The 26,826-nt window shown below is 35.7% G+C and overlaps 1 protein-coding gene across 3 annotated transcripts in view; it reads right to left on the bottom strand.

The window, feature by feature from the left end:
• Positions 1–15,014: 15,014 nt before the first annotated feature.
• The window catches only part of MTA1-like (metastasis associated 1-like), a 469,434-nt gene continuing 457,622 nt past the window's right edge, over positions 15,015–26,826 (bottom strand). For 2 of the 3 annotated variants that reach the window (XM_069817155.1, XM_069817153.1), the window contains 3 exons: positions 20,781–20,798; positions 20,042–20,270; positions 15,015–16,702 (listed from right to left, as the gene is read on the bottom strand). In XM_069817155.1, the coding sequence (XP_069673256.1) occupies positions 16,594–16,702; positions 20,042–20,270; positions 20,781–20,798 (356 nt within the window). In that variant the 3' untranslated portion in view covers positions 15,015–16,593. The remainder of the gene's footprint in view (positions 16,703–20,041; positions 20,271–20,780; positions 20,799–26,826) is intronic. The other variant, XM_069817154.1, reaches the window with a different exon arrangement.

Genomic DNA, 26,826 nt, shown 5'->3' with positions numbered 1-26,826 from the left:
TCACTCGTAGGTTTAAATTGCCACAGATCAAAGTGATAGAACATAGAATCCTGGACCTGTAGATAAGTATAAGCTTGAGAATTAAATAATAGATAGGCTTGATTTAACAAAGTAAAAGAAAGTAATCTGCAATTAGTACTGGCAGCTGTGAGCAGTATGCGATGAAGATAAATGCAAATCAGACGAAGAGCATGTTCATAGAAAGAAAAATACAGAAGATAAACTTGCGAATTGTAAATGAGGCAGTAGAGTAAGTGGACAGCTTCAAATACAGTAGCGTGCAAATTAATCCGGACAACGTAATTACTTATGCAAAAACACTCAAACGGGATAAAAAAAAAAAGGATCTAAGACATACCTCAGTAATCTATGTGGCCTCCCTTGTTCCTAATAACAGCTCTGAGACGATTTGGCATGGATTCCACTAATTTCCCACAAATATTCTTCATTTCTTCATCGCAAAACCATACACCAATGAGGGCAGAAATCATCTTCTCCTTTGTAGAACAATCCATTTTTTGCATTCTTCTTTTGCAAATTGACCACAAGTTCTCAATGGGGTTGATGTTGGGTGAGTTGCCTGGCCAGGGGAGTACCTGAATATTCTTCTTGTTGAAGAATTCTGTAGTTTTTCGAGACGTATGGCATGGTGCCAGGTCTTGTTGGAACACACCTCTGCCATCCGGAAATGATTTTTGCAGCTGGGGTACGATTCTGGTTTCTAATACGTGAATATATTTGTCAGAATTCATCATTCCCTTGAGAGGTATTAATGCTCCAGGCCCTTCATGTGTAAAACAACCCCAAAACATTACTTTAGGGGGGTATTTGGGTGCTTGTTGTAGATGAGCTGCTGTTACTTTTTCGGATCCTTTCCGTACGTAAGAAACACGGTGGCCGTGGACCTCGAAATGAGACTCGTCGAAAAAAATTACATTCTTCCAGTCATTCACTGTCCAGTGTTGATGTAATTTTGCCCACATTAAGCGTTTTTTGCACATGACAGGAGTTAGCAGTTGCTTCTTAATAGGCTTACGAGCCCTTCATCCAGCTTCCAAAAGCCTACGCCGCACTGTTGTGACGTGAATATTCGCCGCAGTGGTAGCCATTAACTCGCGGGTTAAGTCGACAGCAGTTAGTCTAGGATTTAATTTACTTTTCCTGACAATTAAACGATCATCTGCAGGTGAAGTCTTCCTTTTCCGGCCACAGTTTCCTTTTTTCTGGGGTGTGATGGATCCAATCTCCCTGTATCGTTTTATGATCGAATTAACAGTAGCCAAACCGATGTAACATTCTGCAGCAATTTGCCTCTGTGTCATAGAAGAATGCTCTGCTAATGTTATAATTTTAGACCGTTTTCGTGGAGTTGTATCCATTTGTGAAGACGACAGAATGTACACAGGATTACAGTATTAAGTCTTCAACACAACTGAAATGCTTATAAGTAAAAAACGACAGGCAAAATGTCACATATTATAAAAAAATAATGACAGACCTTCGACAATGGAATTACACGTACTACAGACGTCAATTAAAGCGGTATGAGCAGCTGTGAGGCCAACAATGACAGAAAATGTAAAAATATTTCGTGTTCGGATTAATTTGCACGCTACTGTACTTGGGATGTAATTTAAGCAGTAACATGAGCTGCTGCCAGGAAGCCAAAATGAGAATAGCAATAATGGCGAAGGAAGTTATCAATAGAAAAGAGCATCTTCTGCGGACTTGTGGAAAAATAACTAAGGAAGAGACTAGTGAAGTGCTTTGTATGGAGTGTGGTATTGTATGGGGACAGAAACATCGACATTAGGACCAAGTGAAGAGAAGCAAATAGAAGCATTTGAAATGTGGATATGGAGAAGAATGGAACGTGTGAAGTAGACAGACAGAATAAGAAATGACGCTGTGTTGGAAAGCGTGGGTGAAAAAAGAAAGATGCTGAAACTGATCAGGAAGAGGAAGAGGAATTGGTTGGGTCACTGGCCATATGAGCTAATGCAGAAATGTATACAAAGTGTTAGTTGGGAGACCGGAAGGAAAAAGACCCTTTGGGAGGCCGAGACGTAAATGGGAAGATAATAAAATGAATTTTAGGGAGGTGGGATATGATAAGAGACTGGATTGGTCTTGCTCAGGATAGGGGCCAATGGCGGGCTTATGTGAGGGCGGCAATGAACCTCCGGGTTCCTCAAAAGAAAGTAAGTAATCAAAAACTTATCCATAGTAGATTAACACAATAACGCGAATAACACGCTTGAAACTAAAATCAACCTCAAAATGTGCCAGAAAACGGACAAAATGGCGTTACGACTGCAAATCTACAAACAACTGACAGGTGAAGGCAAGCTGTGAGAGTGATAGACAGAGGCTCTTGCATTCTTGTGAAACTCGCACATTAGTTCCTTCTCGCATTGTTGCCAATTCGTACGTTAGTGTGCCGCGGGAACTCACTATATACAGTAGCGTGCAAATTAATCCGAACACGACATATTTTTACATTTTCTGTCATTGTTGGCCTCACAGCTGCTCATACCGCTTTAATTGACATCTGTAGTACGTGTAATTCCATTGTTGAAGGTCTATCGTTATTATTTTTTTTATAATATGTGACATTTATCCTGTCGTTTTGTACTTATAAGCATTTCAGTTGTGTTGAAGACTTAATACTGCAATCCTGTGTACATTCTGTCGTCTTCACAAATTGATACAATTCCACGAAAACGGTCTAAAATTATAACATTAGCAGAGCATTCTTCTATGACACAGAGGCAAATTGCTGCAGAATGTCACATCGGCTTGGCTACTGTTAATTCGATCATAAAACGATACAGGGAGATTGGATCCATCACACCCCAGAAAAAAGGAAACTGTGGCCGGCAAAGGAAAACTTCACCTGCAGATGATCGTTTAATTGTCAGGAAAAGTAAATTAAATCCTAGACTAACTGCTGTCGACTTAACCCGCGAGTTAATAGCTACCACTGCGGCGAATATTCAGGTCACAACAGTACGGCGTAGGCTTTTGGAAGCTGGATGAAGGGCTCGTAAGCCTATTAAGAAGCAACTGCTAACTCCTGTCATGTGCAAAAAAACGCTTAATGTGGGCAAAATTACATCAACACTGGACAGTGAATGACTGGAAGAATGTAATTTTTTTCGACGAGTCTCATTTCGAGGTCCACGGCCACCGTGTTTCTTACGTACGGAAAGGATCCGAAAAAGTAACAGCAGCTCATCTACAACAAGCACCCAAATACCCCCCTAAAGTAATGTTTTGGGGTTGTTTTACACATGAAGGGCCTGGAGCATTAATACCTCTCAAGGGAATGATGAATTCTGACAAATATATTCATTTATTGGAAACCAGAATTGTACACCAGCTGCAAAAATCATTTCCGGATGTGCAGAGGTGTGTTCCAACAAGACCTGGCACCATGCCATACGTCTCGAAAAACTACAGAATTCTTCAACAAGAAGAATATTCAGGTACTCCCTGGCCAGGCAACTCACTCATTGAGAACTTGTGGTCAATTTGCAAAAGAAGAATGCAAAAAATGGATTGTTCTACAAAGGAGAAGATGATTTTTGCCCTCATTGGTGTATGGTTTCGCGATGAAGAAATGAAGAATATTTGTGGGAAATTAGTGGAATCCATGCCAAATCGTCTCAGAGCTGTTATTAGGAACAAGGGAGGCAACATAGATTACTGAGGTATGTCTTAGATCCTTTTTTTTTTTTTTATCCCGTTTGAGTGTTTTTGCATAAGTAATTACGTTGTTCGGATTAATTTGCACGCTACTGTAGGATAATGTGTCGTGAACAAAAACAGGTTGAGAACCACTGCTCTAGGGTATTGTTTTTAATGAAGATGAACAGCAAATTAAAAACTTGTCTGTACTGCGCTGGGCAACAGTGTCTTCTATCGTAGTTCGGTACCGGTATATATTTATTTTCGAAGTGTCGTGAACACAAAAATCTATGCTCAGTGAGGTATCATTTAACTGGTTTCATATTTATTACTCATTGTTTCATCAGTTCCTTATTTTTCAAAGTGAACCTGCCTGCATAAAAAGAAAAGTACCGTGCATGTTGTAGGGAGTTCTGGACATTGTTACAAATTTACGCATGCAACAAAATGCTGCAAATTAGCTTTAATTTAATAAAATGTAGGTGAAATATATATATTGTTTTTTTTTCTGCTACTCCTGTTTTATGGAGCACACACATGGAGTATATATATATATATATATATATATATATATATATATATATATATATATATATATATATATATTTTCCCGGCTGTCATTAACAAAGTAGACGCATAAAACAGAGGCTGCCATATTTCGTCGAGGTAGGCCTACCACCCAGAGCGCTATACAAGACCACGGCTTCTATACTCTCAATAAGTTATCTCGTTTTTCATTAGCCAATCAAATAGCTAGTTGGCTGATGACGCACAAAGAGTCCATGCTGATTGGTAATTTATTTACAAATTGATAAGCGTGCATTAGATAGATAGATAGATAGATAGATAGATAGATAGATAGATAGATAGATAGATAGATAGATTGAGAGTAGATAGATGGATGGATAGATTGACTGATGGATAGATTAATAGATTAGACAGATTAGATGGATAGATTAGATAGATAAATTAGATAGATGGATAGACAGATAGATTATATGGATAGGTTAGATAGATAGGTGGGTGGGTTGTTGGGTAGGTAGGTAGATTAGATAGATATATTAGATAGATAGATAAGACAAATAGATTAGTTAGATAGCTTAGATTGATTACATAGATAGGTAGATAGATAGACAGACAGACAGATAGATAGGTATGTGCAATTACACGTGTAACTGACAGACATTGCAGTACACTTTGACAGCAAAACGTATCCCTAAATTGTGTAATGGTTTGAAATTAGACTGTCACTGCAGGATTTCATAGAGGAAAATGTACACTTAAGATACATATAAAAATAAACGTCTTTATTAAAAAAAGGTATACTATTTACGTCCAGAATGTGTGTAACTGACGACATAAATGTCAACTCTCTTCGTGTGAACATGGTTCTCCACAGATTTCTCTGAAATGTCATTCGTGATACAATTTTACAAAATATAGTTCGGAAAGGAAATTGTAATCTTCAGTTTAAGTTAAAAATGACCTGCAAACCACGATTAGTAATGGAGTTATAGCCAAAAAGGTGATGTGTTACAGACTGGCCTCATTCTATAACTGACTGACATCTCTGAATTTTAAAATAAAGTTGCACTTACGGAACCGTAAATAGTACGATATAATAAGAAACTTGATAAGTAGTAAATTAACGTAATGATTAATTTAAATAAATAATGTTTTCCAGAATACAAAAATTAGTTTTCTGAACCATGCATCTTGAATGACACAAAATAATTCAGATTCAACTAGGTATTACATAGGCCTCTATGATTAAATACTGTATATACAAGCCATACGCATTGGTGTTTAATTTTAGGACTATACGAGTGTCACAGCAACCTGACAGTGCTTATCACTCTATATGGCATCAACTCCTCAGTGTAAGACAGTATGTTATGTTATCCAAGCGCATTCCTAACAATTTGGCATTGATCTCCTTATCGATTGCGATAAGGTGACGCAGATCACAGTATATATTTCCCATGCCTATGGCTGTTATATATTATGTTCATAATAATAGATTAGAATGCTGAGTTCTACTTTTAGATTGAATTTGAACCATTGGAATTAAATACGTAGAAGCACTCCACAGCACTTGTTGACTCTTAGTCTAACAAGTATGTACTGCAGAAACACTGTCAATATATCACTTGCTGTCTGAACAAACTTTAGTTTCTCTTGATACACGGAACCTGTGGATCTTTCGCACTGTTTGTTCACAAGACAGTTATGCATATTCTATAACATAGGGATCTAATCCTTTCACGTAATGAACTCCATGAGTTGCCGGAAAGGTGCAAGATGTTCAAATCGTTTTTCGAGATACTTTTTTCCTTCGTCTATCTCAATCTGTGCTACCTCCTGGACAATAATTTGGATGTTTTTATTGTTCACAATGTTACAAAATTCTGTAGCGCTTTGTATATTCTTCCCCAATTTCGCAGCCATCCATGCCATCCTTTTACTTGGCCTCCAATCGCATCACAGCCCCTTTGCTATGATATGACTGAAAGAAGTTTCATTCTATGTTAAATCCAAATATGCGAGCAAGCAATGTCACATTGCTCAATGTATATACTTCTGTTTAAAATGACTCGCTGCTCCATCTGAAAATATTTTTACCACCTCAATGTTCGGAAGAATCGCCAAAATTTCCGAAAACACTTTTCGTAGACAAACATCCACTGCATATAATCTGCTACATAATCTGACACTAATGCAAAGGATTTCTTCTGAACTTCCCTGTCACCTTCCTGTCTAAACCAGGCAACAGCAGTAAATATTGAGACCTGCTTATTGCTCCAATGAGCAGCCTGAATCTCATTTTGCTCTTTGCAAGTATAATTACTGCACACTTAACACCAGTTCACGTGTAACTTCACACCAAGGCCTTCCAAGCAACGAAGGACGCTGTGAGAATGAACAGCATAACAACTGAGAGCACGACATGCCAGTCACTCACAATGCCGCTGCGGAAAACGAATTCACTTTAGAAGAAAATGTTCTAATACTTTTTAATTGGTCATGTAGTAATAACGCAGAATACCAAAGGAAATTTTAATCTGTCAATTATTGTGCTGTGTGGAAGAGTTTTTGTGTGTTTATTGTGACGGACTGACCGTAATTTACAGTTCAAATAATTATAATGATTTTAAGCTATTTAGGATCTTAGGATACTTCAACTAATTTCATATTTACTTCAAAGAAAGACCAAAATATAGTATACTAAAAAGACAGCTCGAAATAAAAAAAATTACGTGTCCAAATTGTGACACGAAACATAAGTATCTTTACTTGTTTTTTTTTTTTTTTTGGCATATGACAAGATCTGCAGCAAGTTATAGACTAAAAAAGAAAAAGTATTTGAAACATTATCGTACGAAATAAGGCAATTTAAAGTATAAAGAAACGTATTTCTTTAACAAAAATAGTCCTGCATTAATTTCAAAAACTTTACCTCAGTATGACATTTTCTCGGAATTGCTCATACATAGATAGATAGATGGATGGATGGATAGATAGATAGAAAGACTAGATAGATAATTAGATAGATGGATAGATTATATGGATGGATAGATAGATTAGATGGATGGATAGATACATAGATAAGATACCAGATAGATATAGATAGATGGATGGGTGGATAGATAGATTAGATAGATGGATAAATAGATGGAATAGATTAGATGGATGGATGGATAGGTAGATGAGATAGATAGATGAATTAGATAGATTTGATAGATTAGAGATAGATAGTTGGATAGATTAGATGGATGGATCGATGGATAGAGATAGATTAGATAGAATAGATGGACAGATTAGATAGATGGATAATTAGATAGAGAGATTAGATAGGTTAGATAGATAGATATTTTCTTGGAACCGGAGGAATTCCTATGCTATTACATGTTCAATATATCCTCAATGGTGGACACCCCTCAATCCTGAAAGCTGGACATCTCTCAGTTCTATCTTGGACGATTCTCTTATTCTATTGTGTATTTCTGCTACCTATTTAGAGTTAAGTTGCATTGAACCCTTGTGTTGTACAAGGACCATTAGCACAGTGAAATGAGAGGGGGTTTTCCTTGTATAGTACAGCAACTGTACCGTGGCTAAATTTGAGAATGGAGCAAAGGGGCATTATTTTTTGTAACTGTAAACTTCATGATGCGAAATTATTTCAGTAGGCCTGCAGTGTAGAAATCAGTCTCTGCTGAGATGTTTACCTGTGAGATTCAATTTATGCAGTTTATATAGTGCCTCAATATGAGTAAGTGTAAGTAGGTGGAATTAACCATTGAAAGGAAGAAAGAAGTGATTGATCGTTTGCATTATGGTGTTAGTTGTAGGAAAATTGCAGAAGTTTGGGATTTTCAAATTAACAATTTGAAACATTAGCAATAATGGGACTTCAACATTAAATGCATGGGAACAAAATTGCGATGGGGAAAGAAAACGAGTTCGCAACTAAATGACAAAGTGTTTGAATACTGTAGTTCCTTAACATTATGTACAGTAATTTCCTTTACATTGCATGCTAAAAAAATTTTACTTCTCTTGGACACCTGGTTAGGTTGGACAATTTTTTATTGAACCATATGTGTCAAGGTTAGAGAGGTTTCACTGTACTAGAGTATTTGGCATCGATGGAATTGGTGATGGAAAGAAGCTGACATTCACCTTACAGTTGGGAAAAACTCCAAAAAGGTAGTCATCCCAAATGGAAATCGAACACATACCTAAGTGCAGCTCTGTATCAGCAGGCAAACATACTGTATTACCACCTGAGCTATGCTAACAACTGTAATTAAGTACTAGCTATAGTCCCATTGCTCTAATTTCCGGCAGCCAATCACGTTGCAGGTCGGCTACATTTAAACGTGTGTGTCTTGTGAATCGCTTATGAAGACGTTATTCATTTCTTAAGGCTCCATAAATACTTAATATAATTGCCCGCCATTTTGGCTCTTTTGTTGGCGTTCACAGAAAGCACACGAAGACGTTATTTGCTGCTCAATTATTTGCTGAATTATAGTGCGTTTGATTTATTATCATAGGAGCTACAACATGATAATGTTTAACGGTGTGGCAATAGATTCCTCATATGGTAGCTCGGGAACGAAAGAACAAAAATGGCGAACAATACTACCTACCTAGACTTTATAGAGCCTTCACTTCCTAAGACGCAAGCAAAGAGGCGGAGTCACACCGGAAATAGCAGCGTCGTGACTATAGTTACTTGTCATGATTCTTTGGGTGATGACTGCTTCCAATGATCACCAAAAAGTTGTCCAAAGGAAGAGCAGATGGTTATGGAACATTTCAAATATCATGCTAGAAGAAGTACTCCGATATTGTTATTAAATATCAAGAAGCAGAAAAATGACTTCATTGGTAATTCATAAGTATTAGATTCATTTTATATACAATTCGTTTCCAAGTTCCAAGTATCTGCAGGATGAGGCGACAATGAATTCCTGATATGTACCTAGTGTGAAAGCTATTTCAGTTTCAAGCAGTGTGTCTTAAATTTACATCACCTTAACATACAGCGACAATGACTGAAACAAAAACCTCTATCATCAAGTAAATGTTAGGAATGCATTTTCGCCATGCTCAGCTTCGTTACCCCCCCCCCCCCACATGTTGAAAAATTGACATTCAACAAATTCTGAAAGGCAGTATGAGTATACTAGTTAAGGTAAGCAGCAGAGTGTGACTAGCTGGGAAGGGATAATACTTTCAACCGCAGAAGTTACTGTGTTAAAATTCAACTTGGGGGAAGAAATGGTTAACAAATTTTGCCTGATTTCTCCTATCAGGCACAGGGTTATTTTACATGCCACATAATGTATGTAGGATATAAGACCCACAGCTTTACTTCCTTCCCAAAGGGAGCCATGCGTGTGTCGTGGGATTTTAAATGACAAATTTAGTGTGCCACAAGTTGAAAAACGCTGTTCTAGAGCATAATGGTGAAATTAAATAAGTGATTGGTACTTCTGTGAGTCCCTGCAGATTGCAGAATGCAGGTAATGAGGGAGCTGATTTCTTTGCCAAGGAAGGTAGCAAATTTTTTTCCTAAATCACCTATGTCTTAACACTGTATTAAAAGAATACCAGAATATAATAATTTAATCAAATATTTCAACACTTCAAAAGCAAATGAAAAAAGAGGAGAAATTCTGCAGTACATCTAATTTAATAAAAGAACTTGAGTTATTAATTAACGAAAATCTACAGTAACAACATTCACACTACTTACAAGACTCTATAAATATTTACACAACAAACTCGCCACCTGGGCCACAAAAAACGATCTAACACTGAACAAGGACAAAACCGTAAGAATGACCTTTAGAAGAGGAGGCAGACTCTCAGCAAAAGACCATCTGGTGTATAAGAACAAACCACTGCAAAACGTCCAGCATTTTAAGTATCTAGGAATTACACTACAAACACAAGGAGATGTATATGATCTACACATCAAAGAGTGAATTGCAGCAGCAAAGATGACAACAAACAGCATAAAGAACCTAAGCAAACTTTCACTGAATACAGCCATCACCCTGTTTCACCTGAAAGTGGCACCAACCATAACCTACGGACTAGAGATTATCTGGGAAAGCCTGAAGAAGAAGAAGAAGAAGAAGAAGAAGAAGAAGAAGAAGAAGAAGAAGAAGAAGAAGAACTTAGAAGACATAGAAAAAGTGAAAGCCAGTTTTCTCAAACGAGCCTTAAGTCTGTCAAAGTATACACCATCACACCTAACATAATAGCAAAGGAACAATTTCGTAGAACTACGTGATGAGCTTCTGCTGCCCTCTACCGAAGGCTACAGGGAACTATTACAAGAATTAAACAAGAAGAAACAAGAGCTATGGCCAGATTTCTTCTCCACAGACGCGATGATCTACAGGGATTGGACACAAGCCAGATACTACTTACGACACACAGTAACTAGATTCGCGGTACATGGATTCCACCATTGAATATGCCAAACAGAAAGTACCACGACCTGGAAGACAGGTGCAAGTGCAAATTATGTGGATTGAACTGTGACCGATATAATCTATTTTGGTGCAAAAAAAAAAAAAAAAAAAAAAAAAAAAAAAAAAAGAAACAGCTCACTAACAAACTTCTGCAAAAACTGAACAAATAAAACATCCACATTGTGCGACATTTCTTCTATTATTATTATTATTATTATTATTATTATTATTATTATTATTATTATAAATATTTACACAAAATTGATATTGCATAATCTCATACATACCGGTACCCTTCCTGTAATATTAATGAAGATATGATTTTCTTCACAGTCAATTTTTCAGTCTTTCTGCTAAATAATGAGTGCATAAAGTGCAAATGATATCAACTGCTCAACATTAAATACCTACCAACCAACCAACAAACATTCACCGCTACATACTTTTTGATGAAAACAGTATCGAAGGGAAGCTAAATATCTTTTTAGACAGCCATTCCTGAAAGTAGATCTTTTAATGTTAGACAAATGTGTTAAAAAAAATTGACTATTATATAGTAACATATGAAAAGTATTTTTAATGCTGATTTTCAACTGTTTCCCACCAGATATCACAGGGCAGCAATTGCAACTGATCAATAAAGGGTTCAAACAATGCAAGGCCTACTCTTAAGGATGACTTTTTTGTTAAGAAACTTATTCAAATTAAGTAAACTGCTTCAACTACTTTATTGGTAACTAAATAAAACAATAATTAAGAATGAACTGTAGTTATAAAAATTAGGTAACACTCAGGTTTGAACCAGAGACCTCTCAATCTGCAATGGAATGTTCTATCATTGAGCTACACCACCATTTGCTTTTGATTTGATAAAGTTTCCTATTACAATGAGCAGCAATAAAGCAGTATACCAGCATTGAGGAATGGCTGTCTAAAAATTAGTGTATGACACACATGTCAAAAGTGATTTTTTGTTCACAGGATTTGTTAAACTCAGCATGTGGTCTCATTTCGCAAATATCCCTACTCACAAAATAAAATGCTATTTTTAATATTTGTACCATAAATAACTATATACCACTGTATAATAAGCCTTTTATAAATCAATTTGCTTCACTTATTGAATGGATGATGTCTATAAATAACTCAATCCTTTCTTTCAATAGTCTTACTAAACTTTCACGAAGAAAGTGAAGGCATTATTGAGGGAATAGCTGAAGGCTATTGTTCAAAATCTAAGAAAACAGCTTAAAAACAATATTAATTCAATTAGGTGTTCTACTCAGTGTATCTAGTGATGTTTATGTTTGGCTAATCTCACTGTTTCGATTACTGAATGATCTTCCTTCTTGTGCAGGATAATCATCAATCATTACAAAGAAAGCTGTAAATTCGTCATCTCCATATTTGTCATTTCTACTAAGAGTTGTTTTCCTTCAAATTATGTATTGGTACATTCCTGCTGAATGACAGTCACATCGTGTAGTTTTTATTTCAAACAAAATGACTCGAAAGGCATACTGTACGTGTGAAAATAATGAAGAGAGCTATAAATGTCACTTTCTTTGAAGTGATTTGTTGGTTTCTAAAGACTGACCAAGTTATTGGCTCTTCCCAACTATTCTTGGCTTAATTGGTATCCATTTTCAACATGTGCACCTCAACCTAGTATGTTGGTAGGATTATTACACAATTGGCACTGGGTTAGAAAGATTATAAATCAATATGTTCCCATTCTTCGGCAGAAGTCTCTTCGATCATTACGGAATTGACACCTGTCTGATATCAACAATTAACAGAATAACAGGGAGCATGGAATCAGGATTTTGTCTTTAATAAATGAACAAAAAGCTCTTCCTCATGGAGTAAATCTATTACACAGTCAACAGTTTGCTTCATCTGATGGAAAATGCACTCATATACTTTTGCCTAAAAATCTACAGCCTTTCACTAGGATCCAACTGCGCATACTCTGAGTCTAGAGGTAAGCACAGTCACAACCAAACTTTTCTTCGATTTCAAATGAAATACTATTGGTAATTTGGAGGCAGGTAAACTAGTAGCAGAAATGACTCGAAATAAAACTGCTCATATCACTATTAAAATGATTTTCTCGACATTACACACCATTTAATTTGCTTTTATGTAAAAGTGTTATATGAAATATAATGGATTAAATAGGGTTTGTTAATTTCAGACGTGATTGTGATATGGAAGGTATTCATCATAATATATGATTTAGCTTACAAATCAAAATACGTTTATAAGTAATTGTGTTAGAATTATGGAATAAATTATTAAAACATGGATTTATCATAGTTTAGATAAATATCACAGTTGTTAAGAATGAATTAATGATAACAGAATAGAGTTTTACTGTACTTACTTCAGAGCTTCCGTATCGAACCTGTGCACCATTAGAGTCTCAAAAGTCAGCATGATATACTTTATAAGTTAGTATTTTATACCCTTCACTGTTCCAGCAATGCATCATGGAATGTTCATATTGTGCAAAAGAAAAGTGTAAAGTTTGAGGGCGTGAAATCCCCAACCCCTCCAAAACCAGTCTCTCTACAAGACTATTGAGTTCTCAAAAGATATGGAATTAACAAATATTTTAAGCTTCAGAAGTCGAGATTAAGTTAAAAATTACGGCATTATCATAACGAACTATGAATGGGCTCATTAATAATAATTCATTAAATTTCAAAAGCCCTTTCCATTAATTAAATGGATACATTTTAAGAAGACATTTCTTAATACTTTTCTGCAGTAGAACAGCCATCTCTCTGGTGAATAGCACACTAAATGGCCGAAGACTGCCATCTGTCATAAGAGAGAGAGGTGTGGAACATACTGCGGAAAACTCGATAAAAATAATTTTAAATGCATTTAAAACAGCACTATATAAATTGTTGAAACAGTATACAAATAGTACAATAAATTGTGAGACAGTGAAATGTGTCAGCACAAAATCTACAAGAATTTGGTATGTAGAATTTTATTTTCATGAAACCAGTTATTAGTAAAATTTTTTAATTAATTTTATTTTTACTCTCGTACATTATGTTCACACAAAAAAAAAGGGGGGGAGGGAGATAGAGGAGTTAAGAACAAAATGAAACAATGTGCATGTCTATCATACACAATAACGAAAAACTGAACCTTATATTTCAAACCACTTTCAATGTTTACATCCTGGAGAAAAGAAAAAAAAAATGTTTAGAAGATACGAGTTTTTACGTTTTTATGGTGAATATGTTCAGAAATAGACTTTCGGGCATTCCACCATATCCTGGAATTTGACATTTCAGAATTACATACAGTTTCCACCATCAGGGAAAATAGTTTTAGAACTTACAAGCTTGATTATGTTATCACCAAGCCATATGTTCTGATGTTACGTTATCGAACAATATTTAAACCTACACATAGCTATCATCTTCTGGGGAGGGATTGATGCATTTCTGGACGGAGATGATTGGACACACAAATATTAAAATATCATAATGATATTCAACCGAGTTCCCTTTGCCAGGATTATATAATATTTCACAGATATTGAATATTCTCATGGGATAGGCTACAGAAAATAAATATAGTGTAGAATGTAATCAATGTCCTTAAAATTTTAATGTCAATTGAGAAAAGTGCCAAATGTATAGCTCCTTGTTTGTACAATATAAAATGTGACAAAAAAACTCTTCAGGTGAGCAAATGGTCTTAAAGAAGGCAAACAGATTGCAACCACATGGGAAACAGGGGAATGACAAAGGTTCTTTATGAATTCCATCTTTATATTTGACCAGTATGGTAAGTACACAGTACCACTAAAAACCACCAGGCCTAAACATGAAGAGAAAACTTTAATCAAATAAATTATGTAGTAATATGAAAATTTTCATCATCTGTCTCTAATAGTAAAGACAGTCAAGAGTATGATGACGAATCTGTTGGGAGGTAAGAGCCTGGTTATTGTGGGCAATAGAAAAGAATGAACATGTAGCATTGAGTTTGTGTGGCTTCATATATAAACTTAAAATAAATAAAAAATAATAAAACAAAAACAAATTGTGCAACTTATGTGCATCCAAAAACAACAGGACTCAACCTCATTCAACAGTTTTCTCTCTACTAAAATAGTTTTTAAAAATGTCCAAATCTGTAGATAAATCTTGTACACTAGTCAATACTACAATTCCAATTTAAAATAGGTTCTGAAACTCAACAGGCTGGTGTGAAAGGGCACTGAATATAAAGGCTTTAGAACTACAAAAATGAGAGGACACAGCAGACTGGAAGGGGAGAAATTAACAATGGGCTAGCTCGTCAGACTAAGATCCTCAATATTCATTCAAATATTAAATTACAATATCTCATCAAACAAGATGAAAAGTCTCTCTTGAATGAAACAGAATTGAGAATGATTCTTCTTGTACTTTACAAACAGTTCTTGAACATTCATTCAAAAAAATTGTTCTCATGCTCCTGCATGCAAACAAGTAGCAACTGGATGAATGCAGGCAAGATTATGCTGAAGTTCCATAATCTCTACAATAACGAGTCCTCGTGCTCCTTGCACATTACCATATCACTTGTGCATTGTGATTTTTAAGTTTCAATTTGAACAGTCAACATTGGGAAGAGAAAAATGTTTAAATAGAATACGGGATGTAATGTGGATACAACGTATATATAAAAAATCTATCACTTGGTACCTCTGATTCTTGAGATTCCACGTCCTTGCCTGTTACAAAAACCAATTCAATTCAATTCAATGCAAACTTTTACAACTATTGTTGTCCTCGTACATATTTTTTCATTTTTCATTTTTTTCTTGTACATCACAACCCGATTCACATGATAATAACATTGTCTTCTGTCACGACCTATGTAAAAATCAATCCTTTTTGCAGCACCAATCCACTTGACAATGTAGTAACTTCACAAGACAACACTTCAACTACCATACTCTGTGCAGCAAAGTTATTCACCCACAACTTCATAACCAATGTAACAAAAACAATTCCTTGGCAACACAGATTCAAAGCATGGTGTAAAACCATCTTTTACATTTTTCAGTAACTTAGCAAGCACCAGATTCCAACTTTGTATGCCTGCAATAATTTCGGAAGAATGATTACGTATAGTATTAGTTTTGTGCTTTAAAGTAAAAACAAAAGTGCACCATGAGCAAAAAGAAACGATGCAATTGAGACTCTAACCCCACATTACCCCACCCAAAATACTGTTTCTTACATAAGGATTTGTTTGCAAGTTCACAATACACTGTTCTGTTAAGAAGATAGAAGAAAGAGGAATGGTCAACAGTGAACATCCAATAATGGAACTGTACTCGAGCATTAGTCTGTAAAATATACCAATCTTTCATTAAAAAATTACAGTAGAAGGGAATCATGAAAATACTCATCATCTTCCTTTCCATCCATGCAGAACTGGAATTCAAATTTTAACAAAGTGTATTTTCCTTTCACTATCTTCAAGCCAGATACATACAAGTGGACACACTGAAACTTGTGCTTAACAGTTTTAAGTCCACACCTTCAACCACTCACATAAACTGCTGGATTGGTGGGGAAAATTGCTTGTGCACAGAAGAACAAGTTTGTATCCTGCTGTTGGCTATGTTTAATTTTAAATCCAGTTAAATATTATAGTACATCAAAAGTTATTGCCTTCATGACTATGTTCACATAAACATCGTGCTTCCTTTCTTCACAGAGACGGAGATCAACTATTCACACACGCAAACAAGCACCCTTAACATTGGTCTACCCTTCCATCACAGGAGAGTGGGTGGATGAGCCATATTTTTAACCCACCTTTAGGCAGGGACTCATGACTCTAGTGCCAGAGAAAGTTACTGACAATCAGTTATTTCATTCTGTCAGTCCAGAATTACCACCAATTCATCCATCCCCCTAATATTCAATTTTCTCCAAGGCTTCCTCGCTGCCCTACGAAGTTCTGTTCCCGTTAGCTGTCTTCTCATTCTCCTGAAATTCAACAAAACAAAAAAACCTCAGGTAACCATACAGTTGTACACGAACACTAGCATAATGCTACGCAAGCTACTATTATTTTATACCAGATATAACACAACAATACAAGTATGTGTCTTATTATTTGGTGAGATAATCAATGAACAGAACACATCAGCGTCATTTATTCAAAGAACTAAACATATCTAACTTAAAACAGACTTAGATGATGGCAGTCCTAATCTAAAACTAAACCAATATTTATTTATTAATATGAACTTCACTAACAGAATTACAAACTTGATCTGTTATTTCCTGCCTCAGTAAAATATACCGTATTGGCCCGAGTGTAAGCTGCACCCTTAATTTTAGGGGGAAAGGAGAAAAAAAAAAAGAAAAATTGAGTGCAGAATGAGAAAAAAAGGAAAATTGAGTGCAGTGAAATTTACCTGTCACATTAACCAGTTACAAAACTGTTTACACTATTTAAACACTTTTTCTTCAATTACAGTATTACGTGGGTAAACCACCAAAAATACCGGTACAACTAATCACCGTCTTCTCCAATGTCACTGCTGACTTCACTACTACCGGTACCGGTATTTGTTTCACCACTGTCACTTTGTTCATCACTCTCCGCCCAAAGTACGTCGTCCTCACTGCCATCCAGAGCATTAGACACGCAGCATTTCTTGAAGCCTTTGATGATTGAATCTGGTGATATCGTGTGCCATGAAGAGAGAATCCACTCACACATAAGGCTGACAGATGGCTTCTTGATCTTCCCAGATGGAGTGAATGCATGACCCCCTTCTAGAAGCCAATCCGAATACTGTTTTCGGAGATGGTCTTTAAAAGGCTTGTTCACGACGACATCAAGCACCTGCAATTTTGATGTCATACCTCCAGGTATGACGACTAGGTCTGTCTTCAATGCAGTAATTTTCTTCTTTACTTCGGGTGTGAGGTGACCTTTAAAGGCATCCAATACTAACATAGCCCTCTTACAGAGCAGCGCACCTGGTCTGCGATTCCAAACCGTAGCTAGCCAGTCCACCATTAGTTCGGTTGTCATCCATCCTTTCTCTTGGCAACGAATCACTAATCCCTTAGGTAAATTCTCCTTGGGCATAGTTTTACGCTTCAGAATAACGTACGGAGGCAGTTTTCCTCCATCTGCCGTAACCGCCAGCATCACAGTAATTCTTTGTTTTTCATTTCCAGTTGTTCTCAATGATATGCTTTTCGCCCCTTTATTGTCAACTGTCATATTGCTCGGCATGTCCCAAAATACGGGCGTCTCGTCGGCATTGCCGATCTGGTGTAATGGGTAAGAGTGGCGCTGACGCAATTCAATGACGTGCCTCTGGAAGTTGATGAGTTTCTCAGTAAAATCCTCTGGCAGTCTCTGTGCTAATGAAGTGCTTCGTCGGAGAACAAGGCCACTTCTACGCATAAACCTGCGGCACCAACCTATACTATGGAATTCTGTCTGTGGAATGTTTAGGGTCTTCGCTATTTCCAACGATTTTACCTGGATTACTTGTCGAGAGATAGGCATCCCTTCTTTCCTTTTGTCTTGTACAAAGGAAAGGACCCTACGTTCTAGTTCAGGGTATTTCCCAGCCTTGGGTCCTTTGAAAGATTTTCTGGTTGTATTGGCATTTTTCAGTTTATCCTCCGAGGCAATCCAGCGCCGCACATTAGACTCATCCACACTAAACTTTTTGCCGGCTTCTCTATTAGACGTACTCCTAGCATGACGAATAACTGCAAGTTTGAAACTAGCGTCATAACTGCGCCGAATTCCCAAGCTTGTTGAAGCTTTTCTTTCTACGTTTCCGCTCATGGCTGAACCCGTAGCTACGTACAAACTGTTTTAATCTGTCCTATCATACAAAAGAGTACGATCACTGTAATATGAAGACTGGTACATTGTTGCGTCATATACCATACGACTGCTGACAATTTCAAACACGAGCGCGTGGCATTGTTGCTCTATTTCAAAATGATAAAATTACCGGTAGCAACATGCGCCACATTTCAAGTTTAAATTTATCGGCCGCGCAAATAAGCCGCACCCCAACTTTTCGAATTTGAAATTTGAATAAAAAGTGCGGCTTATATTCGGACCAATACGGTATATCAAGAATTTCTGCAGTTAAATAAAAAAATTCAAGCAGTACAATCTACAGTACGTCTACATTTAACATTACTCTGAAATGACTGTGTTAACTTCATATACTGGATTGGCAGGTCAAAGATATTTTGTCTCAATTTCAAGGGCAAACACCATCTTCTGACTCCGTAAATTGTACAAATATGGGTTTATGAGTTTCAAAATCTCTAGCACTTATTTCATGGCACCAACACAACAGTAGGCTTAATATCTTATTACATTTCTGTGTGCAAAATTTTTTTTTTTAATTTCGACCAGCCAGAGGCCGTTTTCCAAAGTTATCTATTTTTGTTTACTGTTTGTTTTACCTTTGGTTCCTTTGTTTTTTACTTATACTAATACAATCACAACACCCATGCCCGAGGTGGGACTCGAACCCACAACCCTTCGGACCAAGCGATAGGGACATGCCGTGCCCCTACCGCTTGAGCCATCCGGGCAGGCATTTAATGAAGTACAGAAAATGCAACGTCATAGCTTTCACTATGCAATATCACATTAATTTCAGTGACTGTAGGACTAGAGCACCAGGCTCAACAATTGTTTTGTTTGCAGTATGTGATAATTATATTTAGCATACTACACATAATTTCTCACTGTCTTCACATATGTAATAATATAAGAACATAAAAAGTTTGTAAAAAGTATTTTTATGATTGTAAATTTCATTGTCTCCTCTTCTTCCCTAGTTCTACAGTAATAGTGAATTGTAATGAAACTGAACATGTAGTTTGTAAAATGGTACCAATTTTTTAGGCCAGAATTTAATTAAAACCCATCCTTTACTTAGATTCCATTCATCAAAGAAATGTGTATAGAGAATTACACATTTTGTTATTTCTAAGGCAGTGGTAAAAGCTATGCTAAACGTATATATGGTTGAACTCATTCATATGTAGAAGAATTATACTAGCATTTACTGAAACCACAATTTCTTGCAGTGCTAGGCCTATATAGTAAGAAGTCCACACATGTTCTTCCATATGAACATTTTCACTCAAGATACTCCTAGAACAAGTCTATAAATGCTTATACAATTTGCGGATCATCTTGTGTCGCAGTTATCTTTTTTATACACTTATATGCAAGAAATGTTTCAGAGAAATTTTGATTATGTCAGAAGAATTAGGGGTTTCCAAATGACACATCTATAGCACAATGATGGGTAAACTTACTTGGTTCCCTCTGTAGATCGAAAGTAAACATCATCAGGAGCATCCATCCAGGAGATCACTTGTTTGCGACCACTTCCTGAACGAGTCATTGTAGCGATTTTTGTTTTTCCATTAAGATGATTAATAACAGATCGTCCCATCATTGGGGAAAATCCTTCAGGTCCCCGTATTGGTCCCACCTCCTTGTTGGGGCGTTTGGCAGGAGGACCAGGTTGTGGTACAACTATGCCTATAAATAATAAATTATTCATTAAAATGCTGTTTACAATGTTGAATGAGCTTCATTATACATATAATTTAGTAAAAAATGGTCTCAAACGTTTATAGGGGAAATAGATTATATGCTGTACAATGCGATATTTAGTAAAATCACAGTTCAAAATTCATAACATTTGATTTTGTATCAAAAATAAGAATGTAAGTAGTCATTTTCATGAATAATTTTTACCTCTAATTTCCTCCATTATATTTATTGTACCATACATAACCATAACCATAAAAATACACGCACATACCAAATTTTTTTCTCGCTCATAAATCCACCTTTAAATGATAGTTATTATAGATATTTGTTACATAGTTTTTATACGGATATTTTATTACAGGAACAAAGTAATATAATTTTATGTATAATGAGTAACTCCTACTTTTCCATTCAATTAGAGAAATTATTCTGCAAGAGTAAAAGAATAATGAATTAGATGAATATTTCAGAACATTAAATGAAAATCAACCTTACCTTCATCCCAATCCAAATCTGAAGTGAAGCCAACAGAAAAAGAAACAAGATGAATGCCTATTACTTTAAACATTCACTAAATCTATGTTAAATAAAACATATAATCTTCACCTACAGACCATAAGTTTATATGACAACTTACACGAGATGGAGAATAACTAAAATGTAAATGTAAATGGATTTCATACAAAAATTCTACTCCCTGATTATTCACTAAGTAAGTCTTGAAACAGTTTTTAAAATGTGCTAAACTATATAACGAATTAATGAAGGAAGTTGTATGAAAGAATTTCATGAAATAGCCGAAGAAGTAATACGTTTTCAAAACACTGCATTGAGAAGCAATTTTGTTTCAATCTATTTCTTCTCACAATTACATATTCTATCAAAATCTGCATCATAGTAATGAGTGAAATACAAGTAAAATGTGAACTGAAAAATTCAAAAGAAACTAAAGGAATTTAATCGTAAAAAAAAAAAAAATTGATAGGTAGATAGATAAATAAATAAACAAATTACCTAAACCTCGGATATAATTGTGGGCAAGTTTTTGGTGCTTGAATTACCTATGCAGAAGGAAAGTAATTTTCAGTGTGACAGACGAAAAATTTATAGATATACAGGGTGTTTCTCCAACCTTTAGGGTCAAAATTATACATATGGTAGAAGACTCTAAACTGAGCATTTTGACATAAGGAACCAGTGATTGGAAATACATACTTCAGGCGCTATAAGGTCTTGAACAAATAGTAAGTTTGAAGAACATTTTTGCAAGCTGCTTTAATTTTTTACACACGAACAACTTACATCTCATAGCAACTGTTCAAAGTGGTGATCACTAGCCTTGATACATACAGAACAATGCATGACATTTTGCTCCACTTGCTTAAATATTCCTGGTGTCTGTTGTACAATGAGGCAGGTAGGCAAGAATCTGTTGCCCAGGTGATCATGGATATGAAGTGGGCAGTGTTACAACCACATTCTCTTGCAAACAACAAGATCTTTAATGTTTTATTTCCTCATAGCAACAACTTAAGAGCTCAGAGCAGTTGCTGAAAGTGGTGACCACCTGTCTCAATACATGCATTATGACGACGCATTAAATTTTGTAAGCAATAACAAATATCACCATAGAAGCGCCAGACAGTTGTTTGTTACAAAAATTAAAGCAGCTTACAAAAACGTCCCTCACATATGCTTTCAGATCTTATGGCACCCAAAATATCCATATCCGACCACTGGTTCCCTATGTAAAAATGCTCAGTTTAGAGTCCTCTATCATCTGTATAATTTTGACCCTAAAGATTGGAGACACTCTGTATATTCCAAAAATAAAACCAGGAATCTTTAAAATGTAATAATCTACCATTTTTGACCAGATTCCACAAAGTGGGTTTGATGTAAAATGTTTCATAACATTTTGAAACAATAAAAAGAGACAAATTTCAGAAACATTATATCACACTGCTTGCCAAAGAGAATGCCAGAGTTCTCACATAAAAAGGGACATTACAGCTGACATTCTCAAATTATTATTACAAATTATTCTTCATTGTCACAATGAAATAGGTTTGAAGACATACACATATTAAAAGAAATGGTAATGTTTAGGCATGTTGTCTTGATACAAAAACAAGATGAAATTTATTCTTAACAAATTTAAAAGAGATGATGTCTCATAAAATGTTCTGTAGCCTCAAAATGATTCTAATCTCTTTTGCCCAGAGGACATGCCAATTCAGAAGATTAACCATTACTTCTGTCATCTTTGTCATCATTTGAGTCAACACCATCTAAGTGTACAGGTACAACAGCATTCTTTGTTATCATCTGTAACTCTGTCAGTGACAAGTCCCTCATTATATTATGCTCTTGCAGTTCTCTTGATTTTAGCCCAACATGATTGGTGTGGCATTAAGTTCACCCAAGATGCAGCCATTGAACTACATGGAATATGTTCACAAAATCTTATTCCTTCATATTGCATTTCAAAGCATACTGAAAAGTGGTTTGCTTTCTTGAATGTAGTGATAAGGGGCATTATCAATAATTACAACTTTCTTTTGTTAGGAAGCAGTTTTTCATTCGCCCAGTTCTCAAAATTGGCAGCTTTCATCTGGCCACAGTAATCATCACTGTCCTTCCTGCTCTAAAAATTAACTATTCTCCATCAATAAAACCACTTCTGAATCCAGCAGGGATTTGGTAACAGCCTATTTGACGAGCTTCTATTTGTTGCGATTTCTGGAATATTTTCACTCTGTCAACATTTACCAAATATAAGATTATTATCCATCATTGATATAAAAAATGCTCCTATTTTGGGAATGGCAAGTGCTGATGGTTCTTAAATACCTGGGTCACCAATTAACAATATTTAGACTGTCAATATTTTCCTGTAGCTATCACATCTCTTCCATGGAAAGTTTACTTTTTTCTGAATTGCAGTAGTGAGTTTAGGTGCTGTATAATTTTTTTCCGTACCAAACAGAAACCCCTTATAATGTCTTTTATCACTCATCTTGTCGAAATCATCACAACAGAACTTGTGATCTTCAGACAGTGGCCACTGTTTACTTGGAGTACTTAATGAAGATTCACTAGTAGAATTTCTCTCCTTCCAAATAACAGACATACTTTGTTTCATCAAATACCAAAGTATTCCTTCCCTTTGCTTTCTGATTACAATATTTTTATAATATACATTATTAGTTACTAGCCATACCTGTGCGCTTTGTTTAGATAAGCTTGAAATGATGATGATGATGATGATGATGATGATGATGATGATGATAATAATAATAATAATAATAATAATATAGTAGAACCCCGTTTATCCAAAATAAAGGGGGCAGAGCCATTTTGGATGTGATTTTTTGGATAATCAATGAGAAATATTTTGGAATGTCCAAAAGTTTGGATTTACATTTAACCCAATCAAAGACGGTTGATACTCCTACTTCATAATTGGAAGCAACATTTTGCAAGACTGCACCACTTTCCACACGTCTCACAGCTTCTAACTTATCCTTTATGGATACAACACGTTTTTCTTTTACTCGACATTGCACTCGCGTAACGACAAAATTAGATGTACCGATAACGCGATAACTGCAACACATCTAAAATGAATGAGAAATTGGAAACTTGCCTCAAATGCATACACCATAATCCTGTAATTCCTGGGTAGGTGGGAGGAGGGGGCGCGAAAGGAACATCTCACTTAACAGGACTGGCCTTGCCAGATTACTATAAAAAAACAAGTGTTTGGGGGATGGAGGTGGAAAACAGATGTAGCATTGCTGTGAAGGCATTGACACTTAAATTTGTAAATATACTATAGAGGATGAACAAAATATTGCAGGGATATACAAAACATTCGTTGTTTTCTTTTGCGACATTGTTTCAGATAAGCCAGATTTAGGTTAACCGAAGTTTGATTAAGAGGGGTTTTATTGTATGTCAAAAAGTTAATTTGATTTTAATACTGTCCCAAATTCCCATAAAATCTTGACTCGCATTATTTCAACACATCTTTCTTATCTCTCACGGCTTTATAATACAGTATTTGTTTTAATTTTAACAGAATATAATTATATTATTCGACCTATCAAACTGATAAAGTTAGGGAAAAAAATTATTAACTAAATCCATATATGACCGAAGATAAATTGTGAGTTAGATTGTAAAACACACTCAACAGATCATTTAATTTCTTGGGGAGAAGGAAAGAGGGAAAAGAAGAATAGGACTAGCTCTTTTAGAGTATGTATTTTCGTCATATTTGTTAACAATACAATAAATAGATTTTACACTAGAGTTTTAATCCTTACCCCTCAAGACCAACTTTATTCTATTACCTTCTTCCCTGGTATTATAGAAATCAATTGAATTTTAATACAGACATTTCGTCTTTTCCCACCCAGCCACCTGCTTTCCTGGTGTCAGTCAATCCAAACCAGTATACTATTTAAAATTATTCTCATTTCAAGTTTTTGTAGTGGAATCTGAGGATTCTTTAAAGAAAAGTATATTCCGTAAATGTTAAAAATAGAAATGAATGAACAGTATATAAAAAAATCAATTTGGATTTATAAATAATTATACTTTTGTATTATTTGCAAGCTTTGAGAAGATTAACTCCGTACGTAGATGAAATTATTGGGGATCATCAGTGCGGTTTTCGGCGTAATAGATCGACTATTGATCAGATTTTTTGTATTCGACAGATAATGGAGAAAAAATGGGAGTATAAGGGTACAGTACATCAGTTATTCATAGATTTCAAAAAGGCTTATGACTCGGTTAAGAGGGAAGTATTATATGATATTCTTATTGAATTTGGTATTCCCAAGAAACTAGTTCGATTAATTAAAATGTGTCTCAGTGAAACATACAGTAGAGTCCGTATAGGTCAGTTTCTATCTGATGCTTTTCCAATTCACTGCGGGCTAAAGCAAGGAGATGCACTATCACCTTTACTTTTTAACTTCGCTCTAGAATATGCCATTAGGAAAGTTCAGGATAACAGGCAGGGTTTTGAATTGAACGGGTTACATCAGCTTCTTGTCTATGCGGATGACGTGATTATGTTAGGAGAAAATACACAAACGATTAGGGAAAACACGGAAATTTTACTTGAAGCAAGTAGAGCGATCGGTTTGGAAGTAAATCCCGAAAAGACAAAGTACATGATTATGTCTCGTGACCAGAATATTGTACGAAATGGAAATAAAAAATTGGAGATTTATCCTTCGAAGAGGTGGAAAAATTCAAATATCTTGGAGCAACAGTAACAAATATAAATGACACTCGGGAGGAAATTAAACGCAGAATAAATATGGGAAATGCATGTTATTATTCGGTTGAGAAGCTCTTATCATCCAGTCTGCTGTCGAAAAATCTGAAAGTTAGAATTTATAAAACAGTTATATTACCGGTTCTTCTGTATGGTTGTGAAACTTGGACTCTCACTCTGAGAGAGGAACATAGGTTCAGGGTGTTTGAGAATAAGGTGCTAAGGAAAATATTTGGGGCTAAGCGGGATGAAGTTACAGGAGAATGGAGAAAGTTACACAACACAGAACTGCACGCATTGTATTCTTCACCTGACATAATTAGGAACATTAAATCCAGACGTTTGAGATGGGCAGGGCATGTAGCACGTATGGGCGAATCCAGAAATGCATATAGAGTGTTAGTTGGGAGACCGGAGGGAAAAAGACCTTTAGGGAGGCCGAGACGTAGATGGGAGGATAATATTAAAATGGATTTGAGGGAGGTGGGGTATGATGATAGAGACTGGATTAATCTTGCACAGGATAGGGACCGCTGGCGGGCTTATGTGAGGGCGGCAATGAACCTTCGGGTTCCTTAAAAGCCATTTGTAAGTAAGTAAGTAATATTTGCAAGCAAAGAATATAAATCTTAATAAAAACACAATACTGTAATCAATATTACTTACTTACTTACTGGCTTTTAAGGAACCTGGAGGTTCATTGCCATCCTCACATAAGCCCGCCGTTGGTCCCTATCCTGAGCAAGATTAATCCAGTCTCTAAAAATATTAAACTTGGTATCTTGTCCTACAGCGCCAAATGTTTTGTCTTGGATAGTACATGACATGCACGTACTTGAAAAATTGTTCGAAAGTACTGTTATATGGATTTATTACTTTACTTTTCAATAGATTCATTTCACTTCATATTAATTTCTGGAGGAAAATGATTGAATTCAACATTGGGCAGGGAATAGAAAACAACTGCAGAAAATGTAGTATGAAACAAAATTTCCCATATTTATAACCAAGCTTGTGTGTAATAGAAAAATTAAAGTGACAACAGAAGATGAAATATGAAGAGTTTGTTACCCAATGAAAAATTGGTACTTGGATATTGATCAGTTAAGTATCTAACCTAATTCTAAGTTTCACTCAGAGACAGCTGAATTACTTCTTGCATTTTGAATTCTGTTATTAATGACTAGTTTTGACCAACTGAATGGCATCATTGCAATGCAAAAATATAATATATAAATTTTTAGA

Source organism: Periplaneta americana, chromosome 17 (genome assembly GCF_040183065.1).
Source record: "Periplaneta americana isolate PAMFEO1 chromosome 17, P.americana_PAMFEO1_priV1, whole genome shotgun sequence".
NCBI lineage: Eukaryota > Metazoa > Arthropoda > Insecta > Blattodea > Blattidae > Periplaneta > Periplaneta americana.
Note: the sequence above shows the minus strand (reverse complement) of the source record. Positions and strands in the feature narration are given on the sequence as shown.